Source organism: Chelon labrosus, assembly GCF_963514085.1.
Source record: "Chelon labrosus genome assembly, chromosome: 11".
NCBI lineage: Eukaryota > Metazoa > Chordata > Actinopteri > Mugiliformes > Mugilidae > Chelon > Chelon labrosus.
This window is the reverse complement of record NC_140344.1, coordinates 9,103,888-9,130,719: the sequence shown is the minus strand read 5'-3', so window position 1 is coordinate 9,130,719 and position 26,832 is coordinate 9,103,888. Positions and strand designations below refer to the sequence as shown.

Below are 26,832 nucleotides of genomic sequence, written 5' to 3'. Positions count from 1 at the left end.
ACTTTATAGAGTACAGTAGTGTAGCACCCTATCCAGATATTTTCCATTGCCGTACATTAATGTCTTCTTTTATGGAGTTGTATATATGTGGAGGTGAAGGGGTTATCCTAGTGTAAACTCACCTAATACCCTCAGCAACAACAGTGTCATATTTTGTTCACTCACCTAAAGCTTCTTGTGTTAATGGCCCAGATGCATCAGACTGGGACTCAGCCAGTACTGCCAGTAAGAGAACCCTGCCTGGCCGCAGAATGGCCTCCCCTGGGCATGAGGAGTTCCCAGAATGCTCTAGTTCTCCTGTTAAGGTGCAAGCAGAAGACACAACTCCCTCTGCACCGCTGACACCTGAGAGGAGCTCTGAAGAGAAACAGCCCATCACTCCCTCTCAAACTGTTCCCCAACCTCAGCCACGTGCGAGGAAGATGGTGCTTCAGAAACCAGAGAGTGAGGAAGGTAAAGTGAATCAAAACCTTCCGTAGCCTTTCTTGTTTTTTCAGGGTATGTACATTGGAAGGCCCCTTCTTGACGTTACTTTCTTTGATTTGTTCTTATGCAGAATCAGATTGGGAATCAGACAAGATAAGTTCATCTTCTAGCAAAATAACTAAAACTGACAATCAGCTGCAGAATGCAGCTGAGCCTCTGGCGACGGTTGGTCCAGGTAAAGCGAACTGGTCTTTTTTAGCAGGTCTTTTCTGTGTGCACATGTCATGTGCTCTGGTTTAATGACTCTCTTTCCCCCTCTCAGGTTCCCCTGAGCTTTCGCCATTGACAAGAGACAGTGAAAATTGCACAAAGTTTGAAGAGCATCAGGACAAGGTGAGAAAATATCCTCCCTGTTTACAAAGTCTACGATTTATTTTTGTGTCCAACACAACATAGTCCCTCGTACTTTCTCAATAATAGGCAAATTAAAGTTCACAATTAACTCATGTTATTGTGAAAATGTGCACATGTATTTATGACATTGCAAGTCCCTCGAACCTACACTGTCCCATGTCAAAAGAGTAACATGCAAAAATGCATTATATTGGTACCTCTTTCGCAAAATCATACTTGTCTTTGCATTGGATTGGGCTACATTTGCACTACAGAAAATTTGTACGACATATTTCTGTGGGACGAAGTAAGTGGTACCATATCAAAGACAGCATTCTTGTAAATACTGCACATATGTATATTCTTGATTCTCAAAATTCCAAAAAGAAGTCGTATGGGAATGTGTTAAAATGCCTCCATTTTATTTCAGTATTATGTCAAAACCTGGTTTTTGCATTTTTGTCTTGTTTGTTCTGTTTTTCCTCGTCCACCCACACCATCAAAGGAGAAAGATGATGCAGTAGATAGATGTGAGTCAGATCTATATAACTCTGGCCTTGTGAGCTCTGACAGAAGAAGAAATGATGAGTTTAGAGATCAGTGCAGTCCTGAGGAAACAGTTGACAAGTGTGCTGACGTCCCATGGGAGAAACGTTACGAGAAGCTCTGGGTAGAGGTGGAGAAAAGGGAGGTGAAATCCACCTTCAAGAATGTTGCTGGTGAATTAAAAGAGCGGTTTGGAGAGCTGTTCAATTCAAGATGTGCTGCAGAAAATGTCACTGAAGAACAGGCCACAACTGGAACCACCTCTGCAGACGAAGATTCAAGTGATGAAGAAGAAGGGGAAATCATTATCCGCCCTACAGCCAGGGCAAGGAGTGCTGTTCTTCTCACCATACCTGAGCAGAGAGAGTCCGGACTGGAAGACTCTGCTACAGAGTCAACTGACAACTCCCTTTGTGAGGACAGGACGCAAGACTGTGAGCAGCCTGCTAGAAACAACAGCATTCGTCAGAAGTCGGATGCACTCACTAATGATGATCTGAAGTCTTCTTCACCACCACTCACCAGTATAACTCATACTACCGAAGCTTTGACCGATGGTCATGCCATAGCCACATGTGCTGATGACCATAGTTCATTGTTAAAAGATGAGGCCAAACAACACAGGGAGCTAATCTGGAAGGACACATCAGCTGATTTAAATGCAGCTGAGAAGAACAATTCAAGTTCAGAGGAAGATCTTGTGGAGTCCACCATATCTCGGCTCCCCTCTCTAAGCAGACGTTCAGCATCTGTTCCGGGTGTTTCTGATGAAGAGCTGGAAGAGGACATGGAAAGGTTTAAACTTGAGGTAGGGGTGCTGAAGTTTGTCTTCCTCCATTTGGAGAGAGACGGGGCCCAACTCCAGAAAGAGGTAGATGATGGCCGTCCTTCGTACTCCGTTCTAGATTGCCTCTCTTTCTCTTTTTCTCATTTCATTCATGTACTTATTTTCCTTCTTAGTTGTTTCAAAGCGTCTCAACTTGTCGTACATCATGGTCTCGTTTTTTTTCCCTTCTGTTCATGTTCCATGTTATAACATTTGTTTTATTTTTACATTTCATTATCTTGTATAGCCTGGTAACACAGTGTTGGTATTTCATCATGGGGCATGTTTAAACCATGTTTCTGTCCATCACTGCATAAAGCCTGCCCAAACATTGTGATTGGCCCAGCAGATCTTTGCCAGTGAAAATCAACTTCCAACAGTGCTACTCCAAACCAACAGAAATTTTGAGGCTGGGGGATGTTTGTGCTAGCTTCCAGGCTAGATCTTGATTGTTCCTTCATACGTCTATAAAGAACATAGATTTGAACATCCAAGATGCCTTTAGTACTCACTTGCAGCTACAGTCTTGTGTTTTCTATAGTTGTCAACTATCTTTTATAATGCATGGACTACGCATGTATCTTTACATTGAACAAGTACTGTTGTATAAACTCTGTTTCTAGGTAATGCCGTGTGAAGGTTTTCAAATTGATAGCCTTCTTTGCCCTGAAAAGAAGTGCAGTGATGATGTGTCAGTTGATGTTATTCTGTTGTTTGTTTTTTCTCTTTTCATGCATGCTGTACTACTGTGCTAGTTCATCTCTACACATTCAGGCATTTCTGAAAAGATTGAAAACCACCGGACTAAAACAGTTATTGAATTATTGCCAGCCTTTTGAGTGTATGGGTGGGTGTTTCTGTTGAACAAAAAGATATGTATTATATTTCTGCGTAATTTAACGCTACAAGTCACAAAACACTTGATCACTTAACATCAAATATATTATCAGACAATGCAATTTACTCCAAGCACTATCCAGTATAAACTGAGAGTAAAACTGTATGTGTGAGCTCCTAAGGAAGTAGATAATGGTTTTTCTTTTTGGGAAAAACTCTACTAGGATATTGTCTTATCAAGGTTTTGGACATTCACAAATGATTTAAATCAATGAGCGCTTCATAGTTTAGTTACTTAGAATTCCACAGCAAGCACTGGAATGCATGGAATCGTGCGTCCTTTTGATTGACTGAAAATGTCAAATAGAGTAACAACACTAAGGTGTTAGGTCTCCAAAGGGAGGGGTGACACTAAATTATGTATGACAAAGCGTACAAGTACCTGATCCAAAATGCATCTTAAAAGGCTGGCCCCAACCTGTTTCAGTAAGGATGAATCTCTCAGCTCCATTTATCAAATGTTTGCCCTTGTCTTTTCAGGTTGGCAAGGAGGCGACAAAGATTACAGTGGAGGTCCAAAAATCAAGTGCTTCCTGGGATACTGGTGGATCGGCACTGGAAGAAGGTACTGAGAAACCTGAGACCGAGTTAGGATGCCTATCACGTCAAACTGAAGCAGTTCACCTGGAGCAGCAGCCTGCAGCCACTGAGAGGTATGCATTATCTTGCTTCTGGACATTTATAGGCCCTGACAGTTATCTTTGGCAAAAGTCATCTAGTGCTCTTACAAATTCAAAACAATTTTCTAAACAAAAGCTCTTATTAGATCAGATATCATCAGACGCTATATACAATTGTCCTCTAGAGTACACTTTATTGTACCAGTCACTTCAACAGAAAAAAGTCCAGTCTGAACTTTCTCTGGCTGACTTCAATTAATGAGGTCCTTCTGCAATGCCTCCAAAGGCTCCAATGTGTAGATGTCACAGCTCATTGACTATCAGGTTTATTGCTCTCCATAGCACCAACAGGGCTCCAGTACAGTTGCATCTTCCAGTCCAGCAGATCTGCAATAGCATCAAACAAGAGAAGCAAGCTGTAGAGGCGACCTTACAGCTGGAGCTGGTCAGAGGGGCCCAACACTGCAGAGCCCCTCAGACCAACACACATGTTAATGGAGACCCACTCTCTGTGTTTGACGATAGCAGTTTAAGTGAAGTGTCGGACGATGAAGGAAGGTATATATGCAGTATGCCACTTTTGTATATCAATTCACTTCTGTTACTAACAATAATAATAACATATTTTGGACTGAAAGCAAAGTTAATATACACTCACTTGCCAGATCATTAGGTACACTAATGTTTTCATTTTGGAGTCTGTGGTTTGTAGTACCGTTGAATTGTATGTTGTTGTACTGACATGTTTCCATTATTTCGACAGCCACATTTTAGTCAGTGGCCTAGGCTCCATAACAGAAACGCGATTAATTCAATCTAGTTTAACAGCACCACCATCTACATCTTCCAAAATGCATGGCATAGATGTGTGAATGTGTGTGTACTTGTTTGAACGAGTGTGTAAATGTGACATTGCGACAAGCCATGTACCATTTATGCTGTTTCAACATAAACTGACATTATAGCAGTCATGTAGGCGATTTAGAGCCAGACTGGTATATCCATTTGTTTTCACTACTGTACCAAATGAAGTGGCCGGTGAGTGTATACTGTGTAAATAGTCAGTTGTACACAGTCACAGAAAGACACGCGTATGTGAACAGATTCGCTCTAGGAAATGGAAATCACAGTCTCTATGCTAGTAAAAAAAAAAAAGTCTGGTTTCTCTCAAACCTTTATTACCTCATATAATGAAGAATGAGAAAGTACTTGAGTCATTAGTAATTATAAGATTGTGTTTGTGCCCAAGTGATTTGTAACTAATAAACGCAGAATTCTAAAACGCGGCAGCAGCAAATTATAGACCAGGACTGACAAACACTTTGCATTCAGTCTGAACAAAGCTTAATAATATTGGTGGTGGGTAATCATTCATTATAGTGAAGTTTTTTTCTCTTTAATATGAAACTCCCCCCACCCCTGTAGAACAGCATGGCTAACCACTGGCTTTCAACAAATAATATTAGTATACTGCATTATACCATTATACTTCCAACAACTCTTGTGTTGTGTGTCGCAGCTCAAGAACGTGCACGTCTCTTCTTCAAATAACCTCTGTTTTTCTTCTCTGTGTTTGCTGGGCTCAGGGTGCCAACCAGTGGACAGCAGAAAAGCAAGGTAGAACACAAAGTAATGCTGTCGGTAACTGGATGGACTGAATGTTGGAGACTGAGCACACCACAAAGAATATAAATAATGTTAAGGTCATATTTTCTTTCCATATTTAGAACTCGGAAGAAGTGGAGATGGCAGAAGATTTTGATGAACTCACTCAGTCATCGGACACAGCCACGGATGACATTGACTCACCCACTTCGGGCTACCGTCACGCATCTCTCCTCATTCAGAATCTGGACTCAGCCTCTTTAGGTAGTGATTCAGCTTGTTCAGATATATAATAAATAATTCGCTCTGCTGCGCTGTAATGTAACAGGATTATTGTTGCAAAACATGTACATTATCCACTTTTGAAAACAAGCTCAGGTATGTGTTCTACCATATTTTAATTTATAGACTCAAGAAGCATGGTGAAGTTACAAAATATTTTCCACGAATACGAGCGCTCCATCCAGAAGGCAAGGAGTCGGCATGGTTACCTGACAGACAAAGTGGGCCAGCTGGAAATGGAGAAGGTGGAGTTGAAGAGCTCTCTGGAGGAAGTCAAAGATTTAAAGTCTGTGTTGGAGCGCAACCAGCTGGAATTGCAGACTGAAGTCACAAACATCAAGTGAGAACTTACTCCTTCTTTCAGTAACTAGAATACAAGCCAATTCTTACATTATCTTGGCCACTTGTTATTATTGTGCATCATATCTTACATGATCTGCCTGTTTTGTGGAAATTATTGTTCAATTAAATGAAAGTTTATGCCTGCTACTTGGTATAGATTTCAGCTGAAACAAGAACAGGAGAATCGCCGCAATGCCAACATGATGTACAACACCACCAGAGATAAGCTGAAGAGGACGGAGGAGCAGCATCAGCTAGAGGTTCAGGAGAGACAGAAGGTAGAGCTCACACTCAGGAACCTGGAGCTGGAGATGAGAATACTGGTCAGCAACATCAAACAGGTACCTCCTTTTCAATTTTGTGGGCCCAAGTGTGCAATTTTCATTATACTGATATTATCTGATGTTGTATTGGTTTTCTATTTAGATTATTTAACATGCAGTATTGATTTGTACAGTAAAACGTAACCCAGTGATGTTTTTGAGTATTTTATCAGTAGCTGGTGTATCCAGTTGTTTTTTGGTGTAAACTGTATATGATTGTTACATTAGTGGATCATATGTTACCCACCTAGCTTGAAGAGGACCACAGTGAGACCCAGAGACTGCTGGCTCAGGAGCGAAGTGCACGGACCCTGCAGGAGAATCTGCTCAACAGCCATCTTCGTAAGCAGCAAGAAATAGAGGAGGAGAATAAAAGAAACATGAGCAAAAGCAATGAGGTAATCTCCACTGACTGCTAATTGTCAGAACTTAAGTTAATTTAAGTTTGTCTCATTGAGGTAATCTCTTCATGTTGTTTCCTGATGTCCAAAGGCCTTATCTCAACTCACTGAAGCTAGCGACAGGGAGAGGGAGTTGCTCCAGCAGGTCGCTACCTTACAGGAGCAGCTCACCGTCCTGAGGACCGACCTTGAGCGTTTGCATGCCAACAGCAGTCTCAAAGAGAGCCACCTTCTGGAGGAGAACGAGGCCCTTAAGGAGCAGCTTGAAGATGTCCGACGAGATCTCAAACTCAACAGTGAAGCCCTTACCCAAACTGTCTACAGCAGCAACAACCAGCTATCCACCCTAAAGTCAGACTTGGCAGTGACAACAACCCGCCTAGAAAATGAGCGTCAGATTCGTGAAACACTGGAGGCAGAGGTCGAGTCGACTCGCACCAGGCTGGCTGGAGCTGTGAAGGAGGCTGAGCTCTGCTTGGCAGCTCACACAGACACTGAGAAAGCTCTGCTCCGGGAGAAAGAGGAACACCAGCGTCTCAAAGACAGACTCACTGGTTAGTACTGGTGGGAATTATTATTATGTGTGTTCCATGTCATTTATAGAATGAGTTCTCCAGATTGAGTGGCTGATGACTATTTTTCTGGCCTCTTCCACCTCGTTTTGTCGTTGACATTTGCTGCAGTGGCTTCTACTTAACTGTACAAGCAGACTTTTTTGTTCAGCAACATTTTTGGCTTAATGGGGACCTGGTTTGTAACCCCTAACCTTGTTTATTTCTACAGGTGAATCAGCCAGTCAGCGTGAGGCGGTCAGCAGCCTGTCCCAGAAGCTTGCCAAAGCAGAGTCCCGTGCCAATAGCATGGAGAATGAGGTTCATCGGGTCACTATGCAGCTGACAGAAAAGGGCCTACTGCTGGAGGTCCTACAGCGCGAGAAGGACCAGGCGGCTGCTCGCATTAAGGAGCTGGAGGCATCTCTGCATTCTGAGAGGGATCTGGTCAGCCGTGCCGGAGCACGCCAAGAGGCCACACAAGAACGACTAGCCCAAGCTCAGAGTGAGGGCATGTTACTACGCCAACAGCTAGAAGAAGCCCAGAACAAAGGTGTCGCAAAGGAACGTGCCGTGACAGATGCCCAAGAGCGCTTCAGCGACATTCTGTCCAAGCTGCGCTCTGACTGTGAAGAGAGGGTACAGCTAGTGGAGGAGAGAAATAAAGAGCTGGCCTCTAGGACTGCTGATCTCCGCGATCAGATCTACAAGTTAGAGGAAGAGAAGAATGAGCGAGAGGTAAGATTAAGTCTGCTCAGAGTAAGAAGATTATCTAACCTCCTTCTCCAGACCCACTTATAGCCTTTATTCTACATGCCAGTTAAGGATCTCCTTCTATAACCAACCATCATTGGCTTTCTGTCTCCACACAGACTAGTGTAAGGCAGCTGCAGCAGGAGCTAGCAGACTCACTCAAGAAGCTATCAATGAGTGAAGCATCTCTTGAGGTCAATACACGCTATCGCAATGACCTGGAGGAAGAGAAGGCTCGGCTGCTCAAGGACTTGGACAGGCTCAAAGGAAAGGTAATGGAAAGAAACAGGGCCCCCTTGTGGCAGCATATTGTCTTTAAAATTAACAAAACCATAATGTCTTTATCTTCAGCTCAACTTTAACCTCATATATTCACTGAAATGAAATTTAAATCCACTGTTAACATGACGAAGTGGATGCTCTGTCTCTGTCGTGTAGCTGGAAGAAAGCGAAGATCAGTATGTGCAGGCGGAGAGGCGTATTAACGGTCTAAAAAACAGTTTGGATGAAAGGGAGAAGGAGCTCACCACTACTGCTCAGAAACTCCAGGAGGCGCTGTCTGCCTCAGCAGCTTCTCATACCACCATCAAACAGCTGGAAGAAGCTGTGCAGAGGTATGCAGAGACACTGGCACTCAGTTAAAGATTAATCAGTTTTATTCCATTAGATACCACATAAAAAAGACATTATGAAATGAGTCATGTTGAATAAACAAGCCAGCATAATTATATTCTCTTCATAGAAAATGAGATCAAATCATTTTCAGCTGTTGCTCTATTGATATACAGTATATGAATGAATGTGACGTTAATGTAATGTCGCACAAGGCTGGAGATTGAGAATGCCAGACTAGAAGCTGCAGCGAAGCAACAATCCAACAAAATTGATGCTCTTCAGAAAGGTGCTCAGGAAGCTGCCATGGTGAGTATTTAAAACCTAACACACACATGCAGGACCTCTGTGTTGCCATATCTACTTTTATGCAATTAAAAGTCGCAGTATCTTCTATGGTATCGAACGACTAACTTTTCATTATGCAGTCACTATTATTTTCTAAGGTATGCAATCTTTTTCCAGCTATCTGACAGCTCACCTGGAGGAGGGGTTAGTATTGTGGATGTAGGCTTAGTTTCTCTGTGTGGGCTCTCTTTACAACAGTAATATAAATTGGTACAGTATAAAAATAAATCAGCTGGGGCATCATGGGCTTTTAACAAAGGCTGCAAAAATATGGAGGAGGACATATCTTTGTGTCGGTTTGGGGTTTTTCTTGGTGACTTAAAAATGTGTTGTCTCCCTCAAGCCTGAACTTGGTGTGTGGGGTCTTTCACTCCTTCTTGTCTGAGCTGCCTAATGCATGTTATTTCCTTCTCTCTCAACCTTCTAAAATAGTAAATAGAAAGAAATAAAAAACATCTTTAGCTTTATTTTTACAAAGCTTGTCTTATTTCTGTAGGTCCGGGGTCGTTTGGAGGACTTGGTTACAAACCTCCAAAGCAGTAAGATGACTTTGGAAGACCAACTCAGTAGAGAGGTTGGTGGCATTGTTTGTTTCCTCACTTTGAAAACCTTAAGGGTTTATTTCTATTTCGGACTGTTTCTTATTACTGCATTCTGATTAAAAAAAAAAAAGACACATTTTTACACCATACTTGTGTTCTCTCAGGTAAGTTTATCAGTAGGCTTTTAATCCAAATGCCTAAAATTAGAAAATGAACAAGCAGGATGGTGCTTCTTTCTGATAAACGTCTTTTTCGTTTTTAGGTCCAGAAGCAAAGCATGCTGTCTCACACGGCACAGGACTCTCAGGCCTTGTGGGAGGAAGAGCTGAAGAGCCGCTCTAAGTTAGGACTGCGTCTGGCAGAGCTTGAGAAGGAGAAAGGAGATCTGAACACCCAGGTGATTATGCCGACTAATGATGTTAATTTTAATTGACTACTTAATTGAATTAAACAGTCATACGTCCACGTGATGGTTTTGGTCTGAAGATATATTGCCTGTGTTCCAGATGGAAATAGAAAAGAAGAAAGCCAAGAAAATAGCAGAGCAGAAAAAGGCTGTAGACACTCGTCTGGATCAGGAGATGAAAAGAAACACAGAGCTGCAAAAAGAAATGTACAGGTGACTCCTAACATCCTCCTCCTCGCGCCTTCCTCACCTCTGGCAGTACCTCCTCCTGATATTTAGACACACCTAGGATCCAGTAGAGTGCAGTCTGTCCTGGCTTATGTGACTGTGCTGCACAAATGTGTGTATCTGGTGTAAGGATGTGGTTTTTCATTTCTTTTAAAATGATCTTTTTAATCTATATATTTTTTATCTTGTTTGATTTATTTTACTGCCGTCTGTATATCTTAAATGTTTTACACGTTTACTGTTATTCTGACATGGACATGTGTGTGATTGTGTGTTCCAGGCTCCGCACTTTATTGAAGACTGCGAAAAAGAAACTGCGGGATCAAGATGTTGGCGGAGCAGAGTTTGTCTCTCCTATGAGCAGCCTACGGATGGACCAGGGCAGACACAGCCAGGCGGAGGGAGCATTTGGACGAATAAAAGACAAGGTTTGTCCATCTACTGCAGCACCATGGTTTTGATTTAAACCCCTATCTGATATTCAGCATTTTGTGGCATCTTCTCTGTGGTGGGGCTTTCAGTCCATTTTTATACCAAACGTTTTCTCTGTCTTAGGTGGATGATCTGCAGGTGCAGCTGGAGAAGGAATCATCTCGTCGCAGCCAGCTAGAGAAGGTGAATGGGGAGCTTAAGGATCAGGTGGCCTCCCTGAAGAGCTTGAGCCGCAGTAACGATCAGCTGGAGAAAAGTAAGAGGCAGTTGGAGGAGGAGGTGCTGGACCTGAGACGGCGAATGGAGGCCGTTCAGGTGGAGCAGAGCCAGGTGGAGCAGTTCCGGCGTGACGCAGAGGACAGAGCCCGGCAGGAGATTCAACAGAAGCTGGAGCAGGTCAACCTCTTCCTTCAGGTATAAAGTTACTGTGTATACAATGGAAATAAAAGGATAAAAAACTTAACAGAATAATCTGATTTACAGTATGAACATGGCTGATTTAGGATTATTGTGTGTGTGTTTTTCCTTCCAGTCCCAGGCAGCGTCCCAAGAAGCACTGGACCAGATTAAAGCCGCCAATGAATCTAACCTGCGCTCTCAACTGGAGCAGAAGATCCGGGAGTTGGAGGGAGAGCTGGGCCGGGCCCGTACCACCCAGCAGGACAGCCTTAACCAAAGAGACTCCACTCTCACAGAGCTGGAGAGATACCGCCAACTCTACACAGAGGAGCTACGCCTGCGCAAATCCCTAGCTGCTAAACTAGACAGGTCTGAATAACATTATTGTATATTAACAGTCTTTCCACAAGATACAAATCTAGTGTATTTGCATCGTGTTTTAAGAGTTGTAAAATCCTCTAAAGTCCTTTGAAATGTACCGTCTTGTAGGCAGTGTTGATATGTTTTTGTTGTTTTCCATCCACAGGGCCAACAGCCGCCTTGGAGAAGCCAATTCCAAGTTACTCAACGAGCGCAGCAGGTCACTGATCACCAGCAACATCACAAACGGGAGTCTTGGAGGGCCCTCGCTGGACTTGGGCTCTTTGGCTTCGCCAGCAAACTATGGGGCCACATTGGGGCCCCTCAACAGGAGTCTCGGCCTGGGAATCTCCCTCCTCAGCCCTGTGACCGAGGGACACAACAGCAGGGTGGAGGACTACCTGGCCAAGGTCTGCATATACATTTGACACTCGTCAAGATCAAAAGGGAATTTTCTTTATGTGGTCTAGTTTATTTATTTTGAGCCATTTTCATTTCCATATTGTCATGGTTTTTGTTGTTGTTGTTGTGTAACCAGTGGCGTTTGGTTCAAGCTTTTTCCATACAGGCCAGTGTGTAGTCATAACTTTAGAGATTTATCATCAGTAGATTTGGATGCATTACACTTCAAATATTTTATGTTCCAGGAAAAGGTAGTACCTACCTACAAAACTGAAGTTATTTCTTCTCTCTGATTTGATCTTTTCTTCCTCCTGTCTCTATCTCTAGTCTTTATAGTAATACTTACCTTCTAACCTGTCTTCTGTTTCTCACTCTTTTAGCTTCTAGCTCAAAAATCTGTCTCTCACCTCTCCTCTCTTCAGCCAGACTCATAACCAGGTGTGTAGACGTATGTAGCTCAGTGTCTGACTGGCTGCTGTTCCCTTTACCCTGCTGGTGGGCTGACATTTGTGGCTCTGTGCAGATGCAAACCTTGATGTTCAGCTCAGGGTTTGCACAATGAAAAACAGATGTTAGAAGCAAAGCTACAAAATGTCTGGCTGTGATAAATACATTTCCACTGAGCTTTCTTGATATCGCATTAAGAAAAATGCATTTTATTTTAAAAATTTTAAGTCTGACAACAAGTGTAATATACTCCAAGACTGCCAAGACAGTGATCTGTGAGTGTAAAATGAAAGTTATAGTTTTACTTAAGTAAAAGAACACAGAGCTATTTCATGAATTAGATATTTATGGAATTAACTAAATAGAAAATAATAATAATAATAATTTCTTAAAATAGAAAATTAGCAAAAGACGACATAACAGCTGAGATCATACCTTCAGGGTTTAATGGAGAAAACTACATAAAAATAAATAAACAGAGGTTTCAGAATTAGAATGAAATGTACAGGACCCTCGTGTTTTGCTTTGTGCCGTTCATTAGGTCCACTAGAAACAACAAATGCATTCTAATGTAACAGTTGCTTAGACATGTAGCATCCCCCTTCACAACTGTTGTAATGTTCAGTTTGTGTTGAAACAGCACCAGAAAGGTGGTAGTTCAACAGTATGATCATATTGGAGAACGTAGTTAGTGGTGTTGATAAACTGGACTGAATTAAACACTTAGTGTTTTTGTTATTTCTCTTATCCCACTAAAAAAGGTGCAAAAAAAATACAGTAATAGAAACTTGTGTCGGTATAATACGATATAGTTCAATAGTCCCACAAACCACAGCCTCCAGAATGAAAACATAGTTAAAACAACAGCTCTCAGTTATTTTAACCAAAAGCTGAATACCATAACCTTCATGAAACTTTTAGACCATAAGATTTAGTGCAGGACTGTTACATTAGAAGACCTGCGATAGACTAGCGACCCGTCCAGGGTGTACCCCGCCTCTCGCCCGATGACAGCTGGGATAGGCTCCAGCCCCCCGTTACCCTTCATAGGCCAAGTGGTTACAGTAGATGAATGAATGTTACATTAGCATGCATTTATTTTCACTAGTGTGTCTAATGAACTGGCATGTTAGTGCACGGCACAGTGAGTGATACATGTACCAGCCTCAAACCTCCAAATGTGAAGCTTTATTTAATTTAAAAATGAATCAGTCAAACTTTTTACAGTTAATGACTGAAAGTGAATGAAAGAAACTGTAGTTATAGAGTTAAACAGGAGCTTTAATTTAAACATGTTCATTAACACTAATAATCTATAAATATTTTTAATAGTTAACATTTACATATTGCATGACGTGTGTGTGTGTGTGTGTGTGTGTGTGTGTGTACGCAGCACATCCAGGTGTATTTATACAGTATGTAAATACAAACAAATCTGGAATAATTAGTTCTGTGATAAAAACAGCTTCCCTGTATATGTTGCATGTGCAGCTTTATGGTTTTTTACAAACATTGTCTCGTGTCTCTAATGTGGATTCATTCAGATGATCCTCAAAAAGCTTTGGTTTACATGCATTCTGTTCAAAATATCATTTGTGTAGACGTGACTTCCTGTTGACCATACTGACGCTCGCTGTGATTTAAAAGGCATCAAATATCTTTTCATATCAGACACAACACAGAACACTATAATCAAGCAGAGCTTGCATGTCTGGCATGTCCTGCTGTGTTTCACCAAATAGTCCAGATTCCCTTGCAGTGTTTTTCCACTTTTTAGTATTTTCCATGGTCTTGTGTTTGGCGGTGTTACATCGTTCTCGTGTCTTTGTTTTTTTTAAATGTGTCAGTACTTCCAAGTGCATATTTTTTTCAGTGTGTTAGCTCAAATTTAACTGTTGCTTCCGTTTCTTTTTTCCAGATGCAGAGTGAGTTGGATAGAAACATATCGAAAGAGTTAAGCAACGGTGAGTGCACTGAAGCTGGAAACCTGACACAATTTCTGCTCCTCCTCACGTCTTTACTTAAATATGGAAGTAGCAGCTGCATGTAGATGCTAACTCTGGTCTCTCTGGTCCTCAGCCACAGTGGACCTGGATGTTGCCTCGGCCCGTATGTCACCTGTGGGCTCTGCCTCTAGAGTGGAGCTGGACCCCGTTAGCAGGGCAACGCAGCAGTACCTGGAGGTGCTGAAGAAGAACAATATGATCTGAACACATAACACAGCTCAAACTTTGTATTTTAGCCATTGAAAGCTATTAAATACTGACTGAACCAACTCTAAGGCCAACACCAAGAATCTTTGTACGTATTTATCTTCTTTTATGAAAGAAAGCTTAATAATGCACATTGCACTTAACCACTCAGGAGCAAAGGGCATGAGTCATAGAGATATATATATATATATATACAAATATATTATATCCTGCATTAGTGATGGGTACAGTTAGAGACAACCACGAAAGTATTTGTTCCTTCTCACGAATTCTGTTCCTTCTGTGTCTTTGTCGTGGTTTGGATTTTTATTTGTGAATATTGCTGTTGCTAAGTTTGTATTATTTGTAAGTATTCGTACGCATCATTAATCGTTTTGCCAAGATGTTACATTTGGTACGTGCCATCAAATGGTGCAATATCTTGTCTTGGTCTTACTTTTAGTATTGTGTGTCTTATTATTTTATTTATTCTTCTTTCTTTTTTTTTTTAATGAACATGATATACTTGAATAAGACACGCTGGAATGCTCTCCGGCTATAGGAACAGGGTGACTACATTTATCACTTCAGTTTTGGTTGTCTTTTTATTCATAAATACTGTAACAAGATTAGCTGGTGTTATAAGTTCATATTCAGCCTAACCATAGTGACACAACGTTTTGTAATTGGAGGTGTATTGTGTCATTGTTGTTTAATTTAAAATCTTTCAAGTTCATTATTAAACGTTTTAGTCAAGTGACCATATTGCAAACTGCTTCTGGTGCTCTTCATTCTGAGCTGGTAATAAGTTTGCTGTAACAGGTCCCCTTACCATTTAGTGAGTGTAAATCAAGCAGCAATCTCCATCAAGCAAAATAAAGCCAGTGTGGAGGTGCAGTTCCTCTTATGGCCAGTAGAGGCTGTCTCCAAAAACAAGTCAATCCTCATAGATCTCCATGTTAAAATGCCCCACTTTACCCCAAAGTAAACATGTTAACAGCCTAGTAGAAAAACAGTTTTGGTTTATAGATAATATCCACATTCACGACAACTGTACAAGGATGATTTTTTTTTTTTTTTAAATGAAACATTAAAACCACTGACAGGAGAAGTAAATAACACTGACCATCTTGTGGCAATTCAGTGTTCTGCTGGGAAACTTGTGGACCTGGTATTCATGTGGATGTTACTTAGACATGTAGCACCCACCTAGACCAGACCAGACACCCCCACCCCATAGCAATGACACTCCTTGATGGCAGCAGCCATCTCCAGCAGGATGCAGCCTGAAACAGTTCAGGAACAACTCAAAAAACATGAAGAACAGCACAAGATGTTGACCTGGCCTCCAAACTCACTAGATGCCAAACTGATCAAGTATCTGTGGGATGATGAGGCCCCTCCCCTCAACCCATAGGACCCATAGGACCCAAAGATCCCCGCTAACAATATGCTGTTGCCAGACACCACAGGACATCCTCAGAAGGACCATGTCCATTCTCTGATGAGTCACAACTGCTCAGAGGACTTGTCATAATGTTATGCCTCAATTGGTGTGAACTAAAGTAACAATAAGTGGTTTCCTTACTGGTCCGAAGAAATATTTATTGTCTAAATTGCAGTTTACCCATCAGTTCATACAGACAAATAGTTGTGAGAACATTCTGAGCAGTGTCACAGCACCTGAGGAGCAGTATTTGGCGGGCTACGTACCTTGCTCAAGGGCTGTCATTCAAGTGATCTGAACCAGTGCTCTCAAGCCTGTATCTTGACCAACTAGGCCACAATTTCCCCTGTGGGACTTCAGTTTTGTTGAAATCTGACTGAATAGTTACGCTAAGGTAAAAAATAATAAAAGAAAAACCCCTTCTATATTCTCTTATTAAAGGCATCTAAGCTGATTTACCTACTGACCTCTCTTGTGCCTGAATTGCACCTTCTTCTGCAGTTGCTGTTTACAGATCTTTACAGATCCAAAATAATAATAAAATGAAAATACTGCAGCTTGCCATCAACGCTATTCCCATTTTTAACCCGGCCCTCATTAGCTATATGTTTTGATGTATTCCACAGCTCCCCCTCCCCTCACTCTTCCAAACACATGAAACTTGATGGCATGCGCTGGTTTAGAAACCGTTTCCCTCACTTATTAAAATGAGACAATGTGTTTATGATTGCCCCCCTCTGGGGTGTCTCTCTTCCCTTTGATCCGTCCTCTCTGCGTCAGCCTCAAAAGTTCGATATTCAAATCTGGTTACATTTATTTTTGTTTCCTTTACAGCGGATGGGCACATCTGACAGACTGACTATTAGGTGTTATTATTTCCCCTTTTCTTTTTTCTTTTTTTCAATAGACGCCACTTCATAAACTACACACAAACCGTGTCTTGATTGAGGAGGTTACAACCGTTGTCACAGAGCTTTGGAGGCAGGCGAGAATACAAATAGACAGATTCTGAATAAAGAAGCGTTTAAAGAGTTGTTTTTGAAAAGCAGCTCAGGTTTAAAACAAACCGCTCCTCACTGGGTCAGCTTCCGTCTGTGATGCCCAGTCTTGTTATCTCGGTATCTTAGACTGCCAGTCCAACAAGATAAAAACAAGGTGTCGGTTCTAAACCTCAAGCCTCCGACGCCTGATGAAGTTGTCAACTGAGCGGTCCACCTTATTTATGAATCTTACTACAAGGATGCAAATGTGCAAATGCATCTCTCATACTGTCTACGGAATAAATGCATGATATTATATATAACGATGTGAGCCAATAACAACTGAAGAATAAATGTTCAAGAAGTAATTTGTAACTTAAGGATGTTGGCCCGCTCAGTCTGGGCTGTAAGAGATTAACAAAAGCACTGGCTTTTTGTCTACAAGTCTAACACTACACATCCCAGATGTAGGCTTTGTGAAGAACAGATCCTCTAATGACAACGTAAGAGAATAGTTTGACATAAAATATGCCATTTCCTTAACTGAATTTACTTTTTGGCTTTCTAGAGGGGCTCTGGGCAAATATTTCCGCACTAGACTTGGTCACGGATGACAGAGCTGGACACACTTAACTAATGGTAACCATTAAAGAAAGAAAAAATGAAACAATGTGATGTGAGTGGAAGTTATTTTTCAAATGTCTCTCCCCCGTAGACTAGCAGTACTTAGTATACATCAATCAGCCACAACATTAAAACCACCCTCCTAATATTGTGTAGGTCTCCCTTGTTCCTCCAAAACAGTTGTGACTCATCAAAGAATGGACATGGTCCTTCTGAGGGTGTCCTGTGGTGTCTGGCAACAGAATGTTGTTAGTGGGGGCCTTTGGGTCCTATGGGTGGAGGGGAGGGGACTTGATCAGTTGTGCTGTTCTTCATGTTTTTTGATTTGTTCCTAAACCATTTTTGTGTGTGTGTCTGTGTCAGGCTGCATCCTGCTGGGGATGGCTGCTGCCATCAAGGGGTGTCATTGCTATGGGGTGGGGGTGCCTGGTCTGGTAGGTGGGTGGTACATGTCTAAGTAACAAGAATACCAGGTCTAAAAGTTTCCCAGCACAACATTGAATTGTCACAAGATGGTCAAGGTCTCTTACTGTCATCAACAACTTCATACATTGTCACTGCTGTAGTGGCAACTAAGTTTATTAGCTCACCGGTGCCCCATACTGGCCCGGGGCTCCAAGCAGTCGCCTGCCTTGCCTGTTGACATGCTGTGCCTCTGACTGAACCTAACAGAGTTATTCTCACAACTTATAGTAGCGGTTACACTTTAACGCCAAGCAGTTTGTGTACACAAACTCACATCCTGTAGCTGCAAGCACACAAGTTCCATTTGAAGGCAGAAAGAAACAATATTCGATTCTGCAACTTAGATTTAGTTGTCAGCGGGAGAACAATGCACACATTCCACATCATAATGCCTTATCGAAATGAACAAACTACCATTTTAACATGCTTGCAAATTAATTTGTGAGATTCGGAGGCGTAAAGACCTTCTCGTCTCATACTCTGCAACAAATGGCTGCTTCAACATCGATGCACGTTTGCCTCATTGTGGCCATGTTGACATGCATTATTTATCTCCAAGGTGATACCTTGCAAAATAAAATACAAAAAAAACAAATGCATCAAGGTCATTTGTTCTGTCGGTTTTGTCTCTTTGAAAAGCCATAGTGAATAAAACTGAAGCCAGTATGGAGCTCATTAATAATCCAGTGTTTGTGCATATTATCAAATGGTCAGGGTTTGATTTTTTTTTTGTTCAAACTAATGTGTGTGCAAACATTTCACTTCACACATTCAAGATCTAGGCTTTAATCCTGAGAAATGCTTTATGTTTGTGCATGAAGTTACGTTTAATGACGTTGACCCAACAAGACCCTGAACATGAGAGGTCTACCTCTTTGCTCAGTTTCCTACAGTTTCTGATGTTATAAGATTGCAGGTTTGACTTCTCCCTGCACAGCTCTTTTCAGCTCAGGAACAGGGCGATGCAAAACTTGTCAGCTTTTACTTGAGTATTTGTCATATAAAGCGCTTAAAGAACATAAAAGGATGCTCATTCTCTCCAGATCTCAGAAGATCTAAGCTGGCCCCTTAAAGCTGCAGCGTGAGATGACAGCAGAGAGGCAGCGTAAACAGCCAAAAATAAAACAAAGTGGTGATAAAGACAACGCTGTCAATCTGTCCGGGCGAGCCAAGAGGCTCATTTAAATCACGTTACAGCACGCAAATCGAATTTAAGTGTCTCTTTTGCCCGCAGCCCGTTCAGATTCTGCTGGTGACAAGTAACAGCGGTGACGTCTAATTTAGAGCATGGCGAGTACACACCATCGAATAAACACCCAGGTTTGTTCCACTTGTCCCCCTCAATTTGTTGTACCCTTTATTCACAGCTGATGTCAACCTGCACACGTCACAGCTGACATTGTCACATTTCTCCGTCTGCTGCAGCCACACTGAGATAAACTGTTTTATGGTGGATCCATATATTTGCCTGTGAGTTTGAATCACCATATTTGAATCACCGTCATATTGATAAAATGATGACACTTGAGTGACACTGCTTATGATGGAAAAAACAGAATAGCAAAACCAGGCACACGACATCAATAAATCAAACAGAATTTTAATAATTTGTTCATTAATTAATCATATAAGATGTTTTTAAAGCGGCATGTTCTTGTGCCAGATCCAACAAAGTTACAAAGTTTACTTTTTATTGTGTGTGATTTTTATTTTTAATATTCAGCTTAATGATTCAATAATCATTCAATAATTCTGCTTGTTTTTAAATAAAAGTAATGGTATGATCAAACACGACTTGTAAAGAAGCAATGTACAAAGTAAGGGGAATGAAAGATGAAAATGTGAATTATTTCACAGTATAATTAATGCTGTTGATTCATATAACAATACTCTATTTGAAATAGATGACATGCCTCATTATTTTTGATATTCGGGGACCCGTGGTCATGTCCACATTTCGTTTTATTTGTGGTAACCTATGGAGACTTCATCCACTAGTATTAAAAACTCACAGATGATTTAAGACCTGTTTTATCAGTACCCTTGGCACTCAGTCAGCAAACAAAATATGGAATTTTTCTGCCAGTTCTCAGTGAGCATGTGTTCACTTTTGATATCAACTACAACCACTACAAGGTTAAGCTCAGATTTTGCACCCTTGCAAAAAAATAAAAATAAATAAAAATCCAGTCCTTACTCTGAAATATAATAATACTCTATACAATAAAAGACTGGGAAACATTTAAGTGGGATGAAAAAAGAAGCCAAATGAAATGGCCTGTAGTTTAAGATCCTCAATTTAGACCTGGTTTTCTTTTTAAGTGTAACCAAATACAGCTACAGTGAGGAGGTGGTGGGTTCACCATCTTGCAGTATTCAAAATGTGGAATGGGAGGTAAAGCCTTCAGCTATCAGGCCCATCTCCTGTGGAACCAGCTCCCAGTTTGGGTTCGGGAGGCAGACACACTCGTTACTTTTAAGGTCAGGCTTAAGACTTTCCTTTTTGATCAAGCTTATAGTTAGGACTGGACTGAAACATCCCTTAGTTATGCTGCTATAGGCCTAGGCTGCTGGGGGACGATGCACTGAGCACCTGTCCTCTACCTTTTTTCTCTGGTACTGAGCTCATATCCTCCAATTTCTTCTCTATTACCACTCATGCACTTGTGTGCTACTACTGTATAGCATGTTAATAGCTGCTGTCCCTCTCTCCTTCTCCCTTTTTGAACTCTGACCTTACTACCAACTGGGCCATTCATTTGTGCACTTCTTGTCAATATGATAAACACAACACCCATATGAAGGCAGCAAGACATATATCATATCATATCAGAAATATTGTTATTTATTTCATGCATTTCTCCTATTTTTGAAGGAGACTGCATTACCCACAATGCAAGTTAACATGGCCGCAGTTTTTTGGAACGGGTTATGCTAGTAGCGGCTAACGTTCCTCAAGTGGCACCTCTGGAAACACAAAATACTTTCTGGAACTTTCTTCCAGTTCTTGTCCAGACTAGTGTCTCACTGGTTCCAGTTTATAAGCACAACTAAGCTGATTCACTTTCACAAAACTTCTATGAAAAACTAATATTTCCTCAGTTGTAAGAGATTCAAAAAAAAAAATTTTTAAAGAGTGGCAGTTTGTTCTGTCCACGACTTTGAGGGTCACAACAAGGTCAATAATATGACACTTGCTCGCAATGTCACTCGTTAGTTTATGTCCGTTATTAGTGACCCAGAAAACCTCCTAGCTGCGATGGCAGATCTCGCAGCACTCCAGACAAAACTCGAGACACTCTGTGGGCTCGCAGCACGACTCGAACAAAACCGAGTGGCAGTGAGCGTGGCAGTTGAACTCCTCCACCGGCGCGTCCGGGACGGCCGAACAGCAGCGGGAGCAGGCCTCGCAGCAGGAGGAGCAGAGGGCATTGAGGCAGCAGGAGCAGGCCTCCAGCAGACCCAGGAGCAGCACGGAGCACTGGCACGACAGGCACGCCAGCAGCAGGTGAAAGCACGAGTCTGTTACAACAACACATGAAGCAGAGGAGTGATTTAGCGACAGCTATATCTGAGGTCACCAAGAGAAGCTGTTGCGTGTTGTGAAAGCCTGTCACACGCCATCAGAAACAGGGATTAACAACTCTATTAACCCCAAATTAATCTCTGCTGTGTTTGTTTGCGGTGCCAAGTGGAACTTAAAAGAGAAACTATTCTGCCGCACTGATCAAGTGTGATTGTGTTTACTTAATCACAGAGCTTTGTTCAGTCCTCGAGGGAAAATAAAAAAGGCCACAGAGGCTGCCGGTGATGAACAACAACCAGGAAGAAGCTGTCAAATAATAATTGCTCCTGATACCCAAATTAGGTGCAGATGAAATTGCATACATTAACCCCACCAGCGTGTTGTAGTGCATCTCCTGCTATCCCAACTGGTGTATTGTTCCGTTTTCATCCTCGCATGGACCAAGATGGTGTGTGAGCTCATGCAAATGGAGCTGTTTTATCCTGTTTACTCAAGGAAATAAATGAAAAGGAGGTGGCAGAATTCCCCGGGGAGTGGGGTTCAGCGTCTTCCTGCTTAGCCGCCCAAATTATACACCCACCGCATGTAACTTATGCTAATGTCTGCGTGTAGATGAAAAAGGAGCATTATGTGTGGCTGCTGCTCTGATTTAATGCATAACTTCATAGAGATAACAACATGAACACAATGATAAACAAAGGAGTGGCCCGTTACACGCTTTGATAAGACCGGAGGAAGTATTCGCTGGAAACTTTTGAGAGCTTCGCTGGTTGTGTTACATCTTCAGGTACAAATATCGCATGGTTTTACTCTCCCAGAAGTGTTGAAGATAAACCAAACTGATCAAATATTGCACAGCATTTTTTCGTGCCTTAGATTTCAGGAAATGGTCAGCCTTAGTTGAGTATAGACTCCTTATCCACTGCATGGGACACAGTGCCACAGTCTGTGACCTCAACATAATATACTATTCACACTACTTCTGTAAAAGTATCAATAACAAGTACCGTACCATGAAGTATTATCTACTAAATATCAGCAGTACATGTAATATATACATACAGTAAAAGGTTCCCTGTCAGTGATTTACTATTAAATATGATGTTCCTACTAACCTGTACATGTTGCAGTAGATGTTTTACAGATCAGCATATTTCCATTAGTTCTGGTAGTGTCAGCCGTTCACTGGTGCTGTGGCTTAGTTGGTCAAAGCGCCTGTCTTGTAAACAGGAGATCCTGGGTTCGAATCCCAGCAGTACCATTCAGATAGTTTGTGATGAGATGCCTAAATTGTGATTCATTAACTCTGTGCTTCCACAGAAACATGTGATTTGTTTCTTTAATTTTTATGTTTATATGTCTTGACTTGGAAAATGCTCTCTCTATGTAAACCCATAAATTAACACTTCTCCAGCAGCACGTTACATTTTTAAATGCATTTTATTGTGAAACCATAGAAATCGATTGTCTACCTGCAATAATAAAATGTTTGCCTACCACAGACTGCACTACACACTGCCTGCCCTGAGTCACAAAGCACAGAGACAAGCTGCTCATATTTGAATCACGGCATCAACCAGTGATGTTAAAACAATGTTCAACCAGTCAATCAGATCAAAGCTCAGTCCAAAAGCAGGAAAAACAGTTTCTGTAACAGTGCATTAAAGTACCTACTATTATTATTGAGATAAATGTGACAGTTTATTCAGATATGTCTTACTTAAACAAACCTACCAGCCAGTGTCTCAGCAGCTTCCTGAGATCCGGCCGCCCCGCTCCTGCTGTCGCTGTGCACCAACAACCTGGATCCCTGAGGTCGGCTCAGGCTCGGGGAGCCGGAGGAGAGCTTGTGGGCTGGGACCGCGAGACCACATCGTGGGCACGTGGTCTTCCGGAGTTCAGTCCGAGGCTGCGAGAACACTCCGTCCTCCCGTGAGGCCTCGGCTGGCGGAGCAGCAGCTGTAGGCAGAGGCTGGGCTGAGCAAAATCACAAACGGAAAGAGCATTATGGGTGATGCAGAACAGGACAAAGTACACAGGCTGAAATTTCAGCAGATTGCCACAGATCTGAGGCACAATATCCTCATGTTGGTGTTTTTTATTTGATTAATTGCACATTAGCAAGCTCCTCCAAGGAAGGGCTATACTTTATCTTACATTTCCTCTCGCTAACTCAGCTTCGCATTATTAAATCTGCTTTGTTTTTTTTTAGATAAGCCCTCCATGAAGAGTGACAACATTTAATTAGGCCACTGCATTGTTTGTTGTGAAGGCCTCATGGTTTCCACCTACTGCTGATGAGATCAGTGGGCCTGGCATTTCCTCCACTAACAGGCTCACAAGCTGAACGGATTTCCTGGGCTGACTTTGGAGACGCGCTACCTTGAGACACATCAGGAGAAAGTCATGTTAGCTGAGAAAATGAATGTCAGGACACAAGACTCGGACAAACAAGATTAATGACAAATCAGTGATGTTTACATTTTCACCAGAAAACTGTGACGTTGCAGATGTAGGATGGAGATTCTATTGGTGGGATGTGATCCTGCTTTATAAAGAGTCTAATTCTCTCATAATTAAATCCCATAATTCTATTCTATGTTATTCTAGCATTTGACCAGTGCGTTATGTCACAGAGAAACACATATTTGACCAATAATGAGCAGCAGCGCTAAATATGAGCTCAGCTTTAAAGCCAAGTGTCATGAACATGGAGAGCTCATTTTAGATCGTACTATCAGTACTTGCCTCTATTCTGGTCGCTCTGTTCCTCCGTCCCATCCACAGACACATTCTCTCCTGGTAACATGTCTGACACACATGACTGCTCAGAATCCTTCTCCAACTTTTATCACCCGATCACCTTCTTCATCGTCCTTGTTCTCTCCGCGCCAAGAGGTCAGGAAACCTCCAGCGACACCCACCATGCCGGCGTGAGTCACCGCTCAGGAGGCTGTGAGCTGTGAGCTGTGCTGAGTGTGTGTTTTGTCGTTTTATCAGTGACTAAACAACACTCCCCTTCCCGGCAGATCTCCAAATGAGCTGATCACAGAACAGAGCAGAGGACTGGCTGCGTGACTTTAGGTGGCCGACTCTGTTCTGCTTTTAGTCACCTAACACAGTGGAGACACATGCCCCACGAGTGTGTTAGCTTGTGGAGGATTGTATGTATGCATGCAAACTCTCCTGCTCTTTTTCATACACAACACAAAACTTGTTATAGTTGTGTAGTGTCTAGCATAAAGCATGCCAACACATCGAATAAGAATCAGAATCAGCTTGGCCAAGTATGTGTGCACATACAAGAAGATTGACTCCAGTAACTTTTGCTTTCCTGTACAAAAACACAGAACTTAAATAAGAGTTAAAAATAAATGTGTAAAAAATAAATCTCAATCCATCTGTACACATAAATTGACTGTTCTCTGCAGTCTGTCCCTGTCATGTCTGGTGGCAGATCCAAACAAGACCGTGATGGACGTGGTCAGGACAATGACTAACTATGTCCATTAATTATGGTTAAGGGACTGTCAATCAAACATCTGGCCCATCCCACATGGCACCACTACACATCCACATACACTGTTTATTATTAATACATTATTAATACAGTTGTTAGTCATTTTGCAGTTTGTTGTTGAGAAGCTTCAAAAAAGAAAAGCAGGTTTTGTCTCTGTGTAAATCACAAATATAAGTTTCTCCCACATCGGTAACTTATTCCCCCTTTTTAGAATCAGTGTAACAAAATAAACAACAATTAAGCTGAACAGCATTCACTGACGCAGCAATCAGAGCCTCCCAAATGCGCATGGTTTCTTCCCTCACTGAAAATCTCACCGCTGTAAAAGGTCCACAGTTTCTCACTAAGGTGATTTGCCAGAGGAAGGAGGGCAATCTTTGAGTGCTTGCTGGTTAGCCCAGCAGTGGAGTACTTTAACTGCATGTCCTGCAACATGGCTGTGGCTGTATTGAATGCTTTTGATTTCTGTGAGTCTGCGTGAGTTAAAATCTGTCCACGAAACCTTTTGAAAAATCAGCCTTTTTATGTTTTGTATTTTTTGCCTCATCTTCTGGGTAGATCTAGGTTGTAGTGCTGGAATCCGATGAGACCAATGGGTTTCTAGTAGCTTCACATTAAATTTTGTCGCCAAACTTTTGCAGTTCATTTACATGTTTTCTTCTGTCTGTATGTGTGATCTGAATACCATTTTGCGTAATGATTGTGAATAGATAGCACAACACTGAGTGCATATATACCAGAAAACCAAAAGAAAAACATCACTGATAACATTAAACGTACGTTTATATACTTTCAAATTACATATTTATGGGCTTAGTTGCGGTGGATGGAGGTTGCAAACTCAATATCTGTTCCCTCACTGTCACTGTGAGTTGGACAAGCAAATACGGAGAACTTAATGCACTGACTGAGAGCATCACCATTACATGTTGATGAGAAGATGAGCAGGGACCGGCCCTTTTAGAGGGGCTGTTGACTAACTGCTGTCAAAAGTGCTACACTGAAAAAGATGTCGACTCGCCCGCCTCGCAGTGACTGTGTGGCACATCAAAGCAACACGTAAGCGAAGCCGCTGAAGCTGTCTAGCACCGTGCTAACTCTCAGCACGGAGAGACAATCTGAAGGAAATGTCATCTAATGGGCTGACAGCGAATCAAAGGGAGCCCTGAGAGGCAACAGCAAACCTAAAGCTAACACGTTATCAACAAAGACAATTACTGACATTAATCAAAACAGGGAGCGGAGAAATCTTTTGTTCTGTGTCTGGTGGTGAAGTCTGCAGTCACAGCCTCACTCTGTGGTGTCTATCAGTTGATTTGACAATATGATGCTGCTGGCACTGTTTGTTCCTTAATTTTATTGTTATTTTACAATTTTACACATTGGTATATTAAATAAGACACAAGGGTAAACCACAGTCTTACTGCAGTGATCATCAAGAGCTAAACTACAGTCCTTGTGCTTTTGTACACTAATACAATCTTTGTTATTTTATTTTTTTACTAAAACATATTCAAGTTATAATCATATAATTAAAATGGGCTATGCTTTAATTTGAGGGTTGAGGTTAACCAAATATATCATATAAAACTTTCGAGAATTACAACCATTTATATATGGTATGTATGTCCTCTATTTTCCACTCATTCTTAATGCATACTGTCTGCTCTTTGAAGCATCGTCCGATCAGCTCAGTCAACTTTACCACATTTGGTTGAATCTGATCAGACAGTATATGCTTGTATACTGTATTTTAGAATCCATTCAGCTGTTTCTGCCTTCTGTCACAGCCTAAATAAACACCAGTGGCCCATTAGAAGCCATGCATGCTGATGCATTACACAGCCCACACTGCCTGCAATTCCAAAACTTCTCCATGCGTTTTTTTCTTTTTGACATTCACCTGACCTGTCAAAAGTATGCTGTTCCATACTACT

The 26,832-nt window shown here is 41.7% G+C and overlaps 2 protein-coding genes across 7 annotated transcripts in view; one reads left to right on the top strand and one right to left on the bottom strand.

Annotated features, from left to right (window-relative positions):
- Positions 1-15,308, top strand: part of ankrd26 (ankyrin repeat domain containing 26) — a 28,010-nt gene extending 12,702 nt beyond the window's left edge. For 3 of the 6 annotated variants that reach the window (XM_084554383.1, XM_084554384.1, XM_084554385.1), the window contains 25 exons: positions 193-453; positions 557-661; positions 749-819; positions 3,569-3,741; positions 4,051-4,266; positions 5,295-5,325; positions 5,436-5,577; positions 5,722-5,935; positions 6,095-6,278; positions 6,512-6,658; positions 6,753-7,215; positions 7,445-7,950; positions 8,085-8,237; positions 8,404-8,579; positions 8,793-8,886; positions 9,043-9,069; positions 9,422-9,499; positions 9,730-9,864; positions 9,974-10,086; positions 10,382-10,529; positions 10,657-10,947; positions 11,066-11,301; positions 11,459-11,702; positions 14,060-14,105; positions 14,221-15,308. In XM_084554383.1, the coding sequence (XP_084410509.1) occupies positions 193-453; positions 557-661; positions 749-819; positions 3,569-3,741; positions 4,051-4,266; positions 5,295-5,325; positions 5,436-5,577; positions 5,722-5,935; positions 6,095-6,278; positions 6,512-6,658; positions 6,753-7,215; positions 7,445-7,950; positions 8,085-8,237; positions 8,404-8,579; positions 8,793-8,886; positions 9,043-9,069; positions 9,422-9,499; positions 9,730-9,864; positions 9,974-10,086; positions 10,382-10,529; positions 10,657-10,947; positions 11,066-11,301; positions 11,459-11,702; positions 14,060-14,105; positions 14,221-14,351 (4,385 nt within the window). In that variant the 3' untranslated portion in view covers positions 14,352-15,308. Of the gene's footprint in view, positions 1-192; positions 454-556; positions 662-748; positions 820-3,568; positions 3,742-4,050; positions 4,267-5,294; positions 5,326-5,435; positions 5,578-5,721; positions 5,936-6,094; positions 6,279-6,511; positions 6,659-6,752; positions 7,216-7,444; positions 7,951-8,084; positions 8,238-8,403; positions 8,580-8,792; positions 8,887-9,042; positions 9,070-9,421; positions 9,500-9,729; positions 9,865-9,973; positions 10,087-10,381; positions 10,530-10,656; positions 10,948-11,065; positions 11,302-11,458; positions 11,703-12,074; positions 12,133-14,059; positions 14,106-14,220 lie in introns of all 6 variants that reach the window. The other 3 variants (XR_014699303.1, XM_084554386.1, XM_084554387.1) reach the window with 3 other exon arrangements.
- Positions 15,309-21,099: 5,791 nt separating this feature from the next.
- Positions 21,100-24,275, bottom strand: LOC311495129 (myoD family inhibitor domain-containing protein-like; the record flags this gene model as incomplete). Its single annotated transcript, XM_084554473.1, has 4 exons — positions 24,120-24,275; positions 23,668-23,753; positions 23,110-23,352; positions 21,100-21,371 (listed from the first exon to the last, which is right to left on the bottom strand). The coding sequence occupies exons 1-4, from the start codon at positions 24,182-24,184 to the stop codon at positions 21,100-21,102; spliced, it is 666 nt and encodes a 221-aa protein (XP_084410599.1). The 5' UTR covers positions 24,185-24,275.
- Between the last annotated feature and the right edge of the window lie 2,557 nt (positions 24,276-26,832).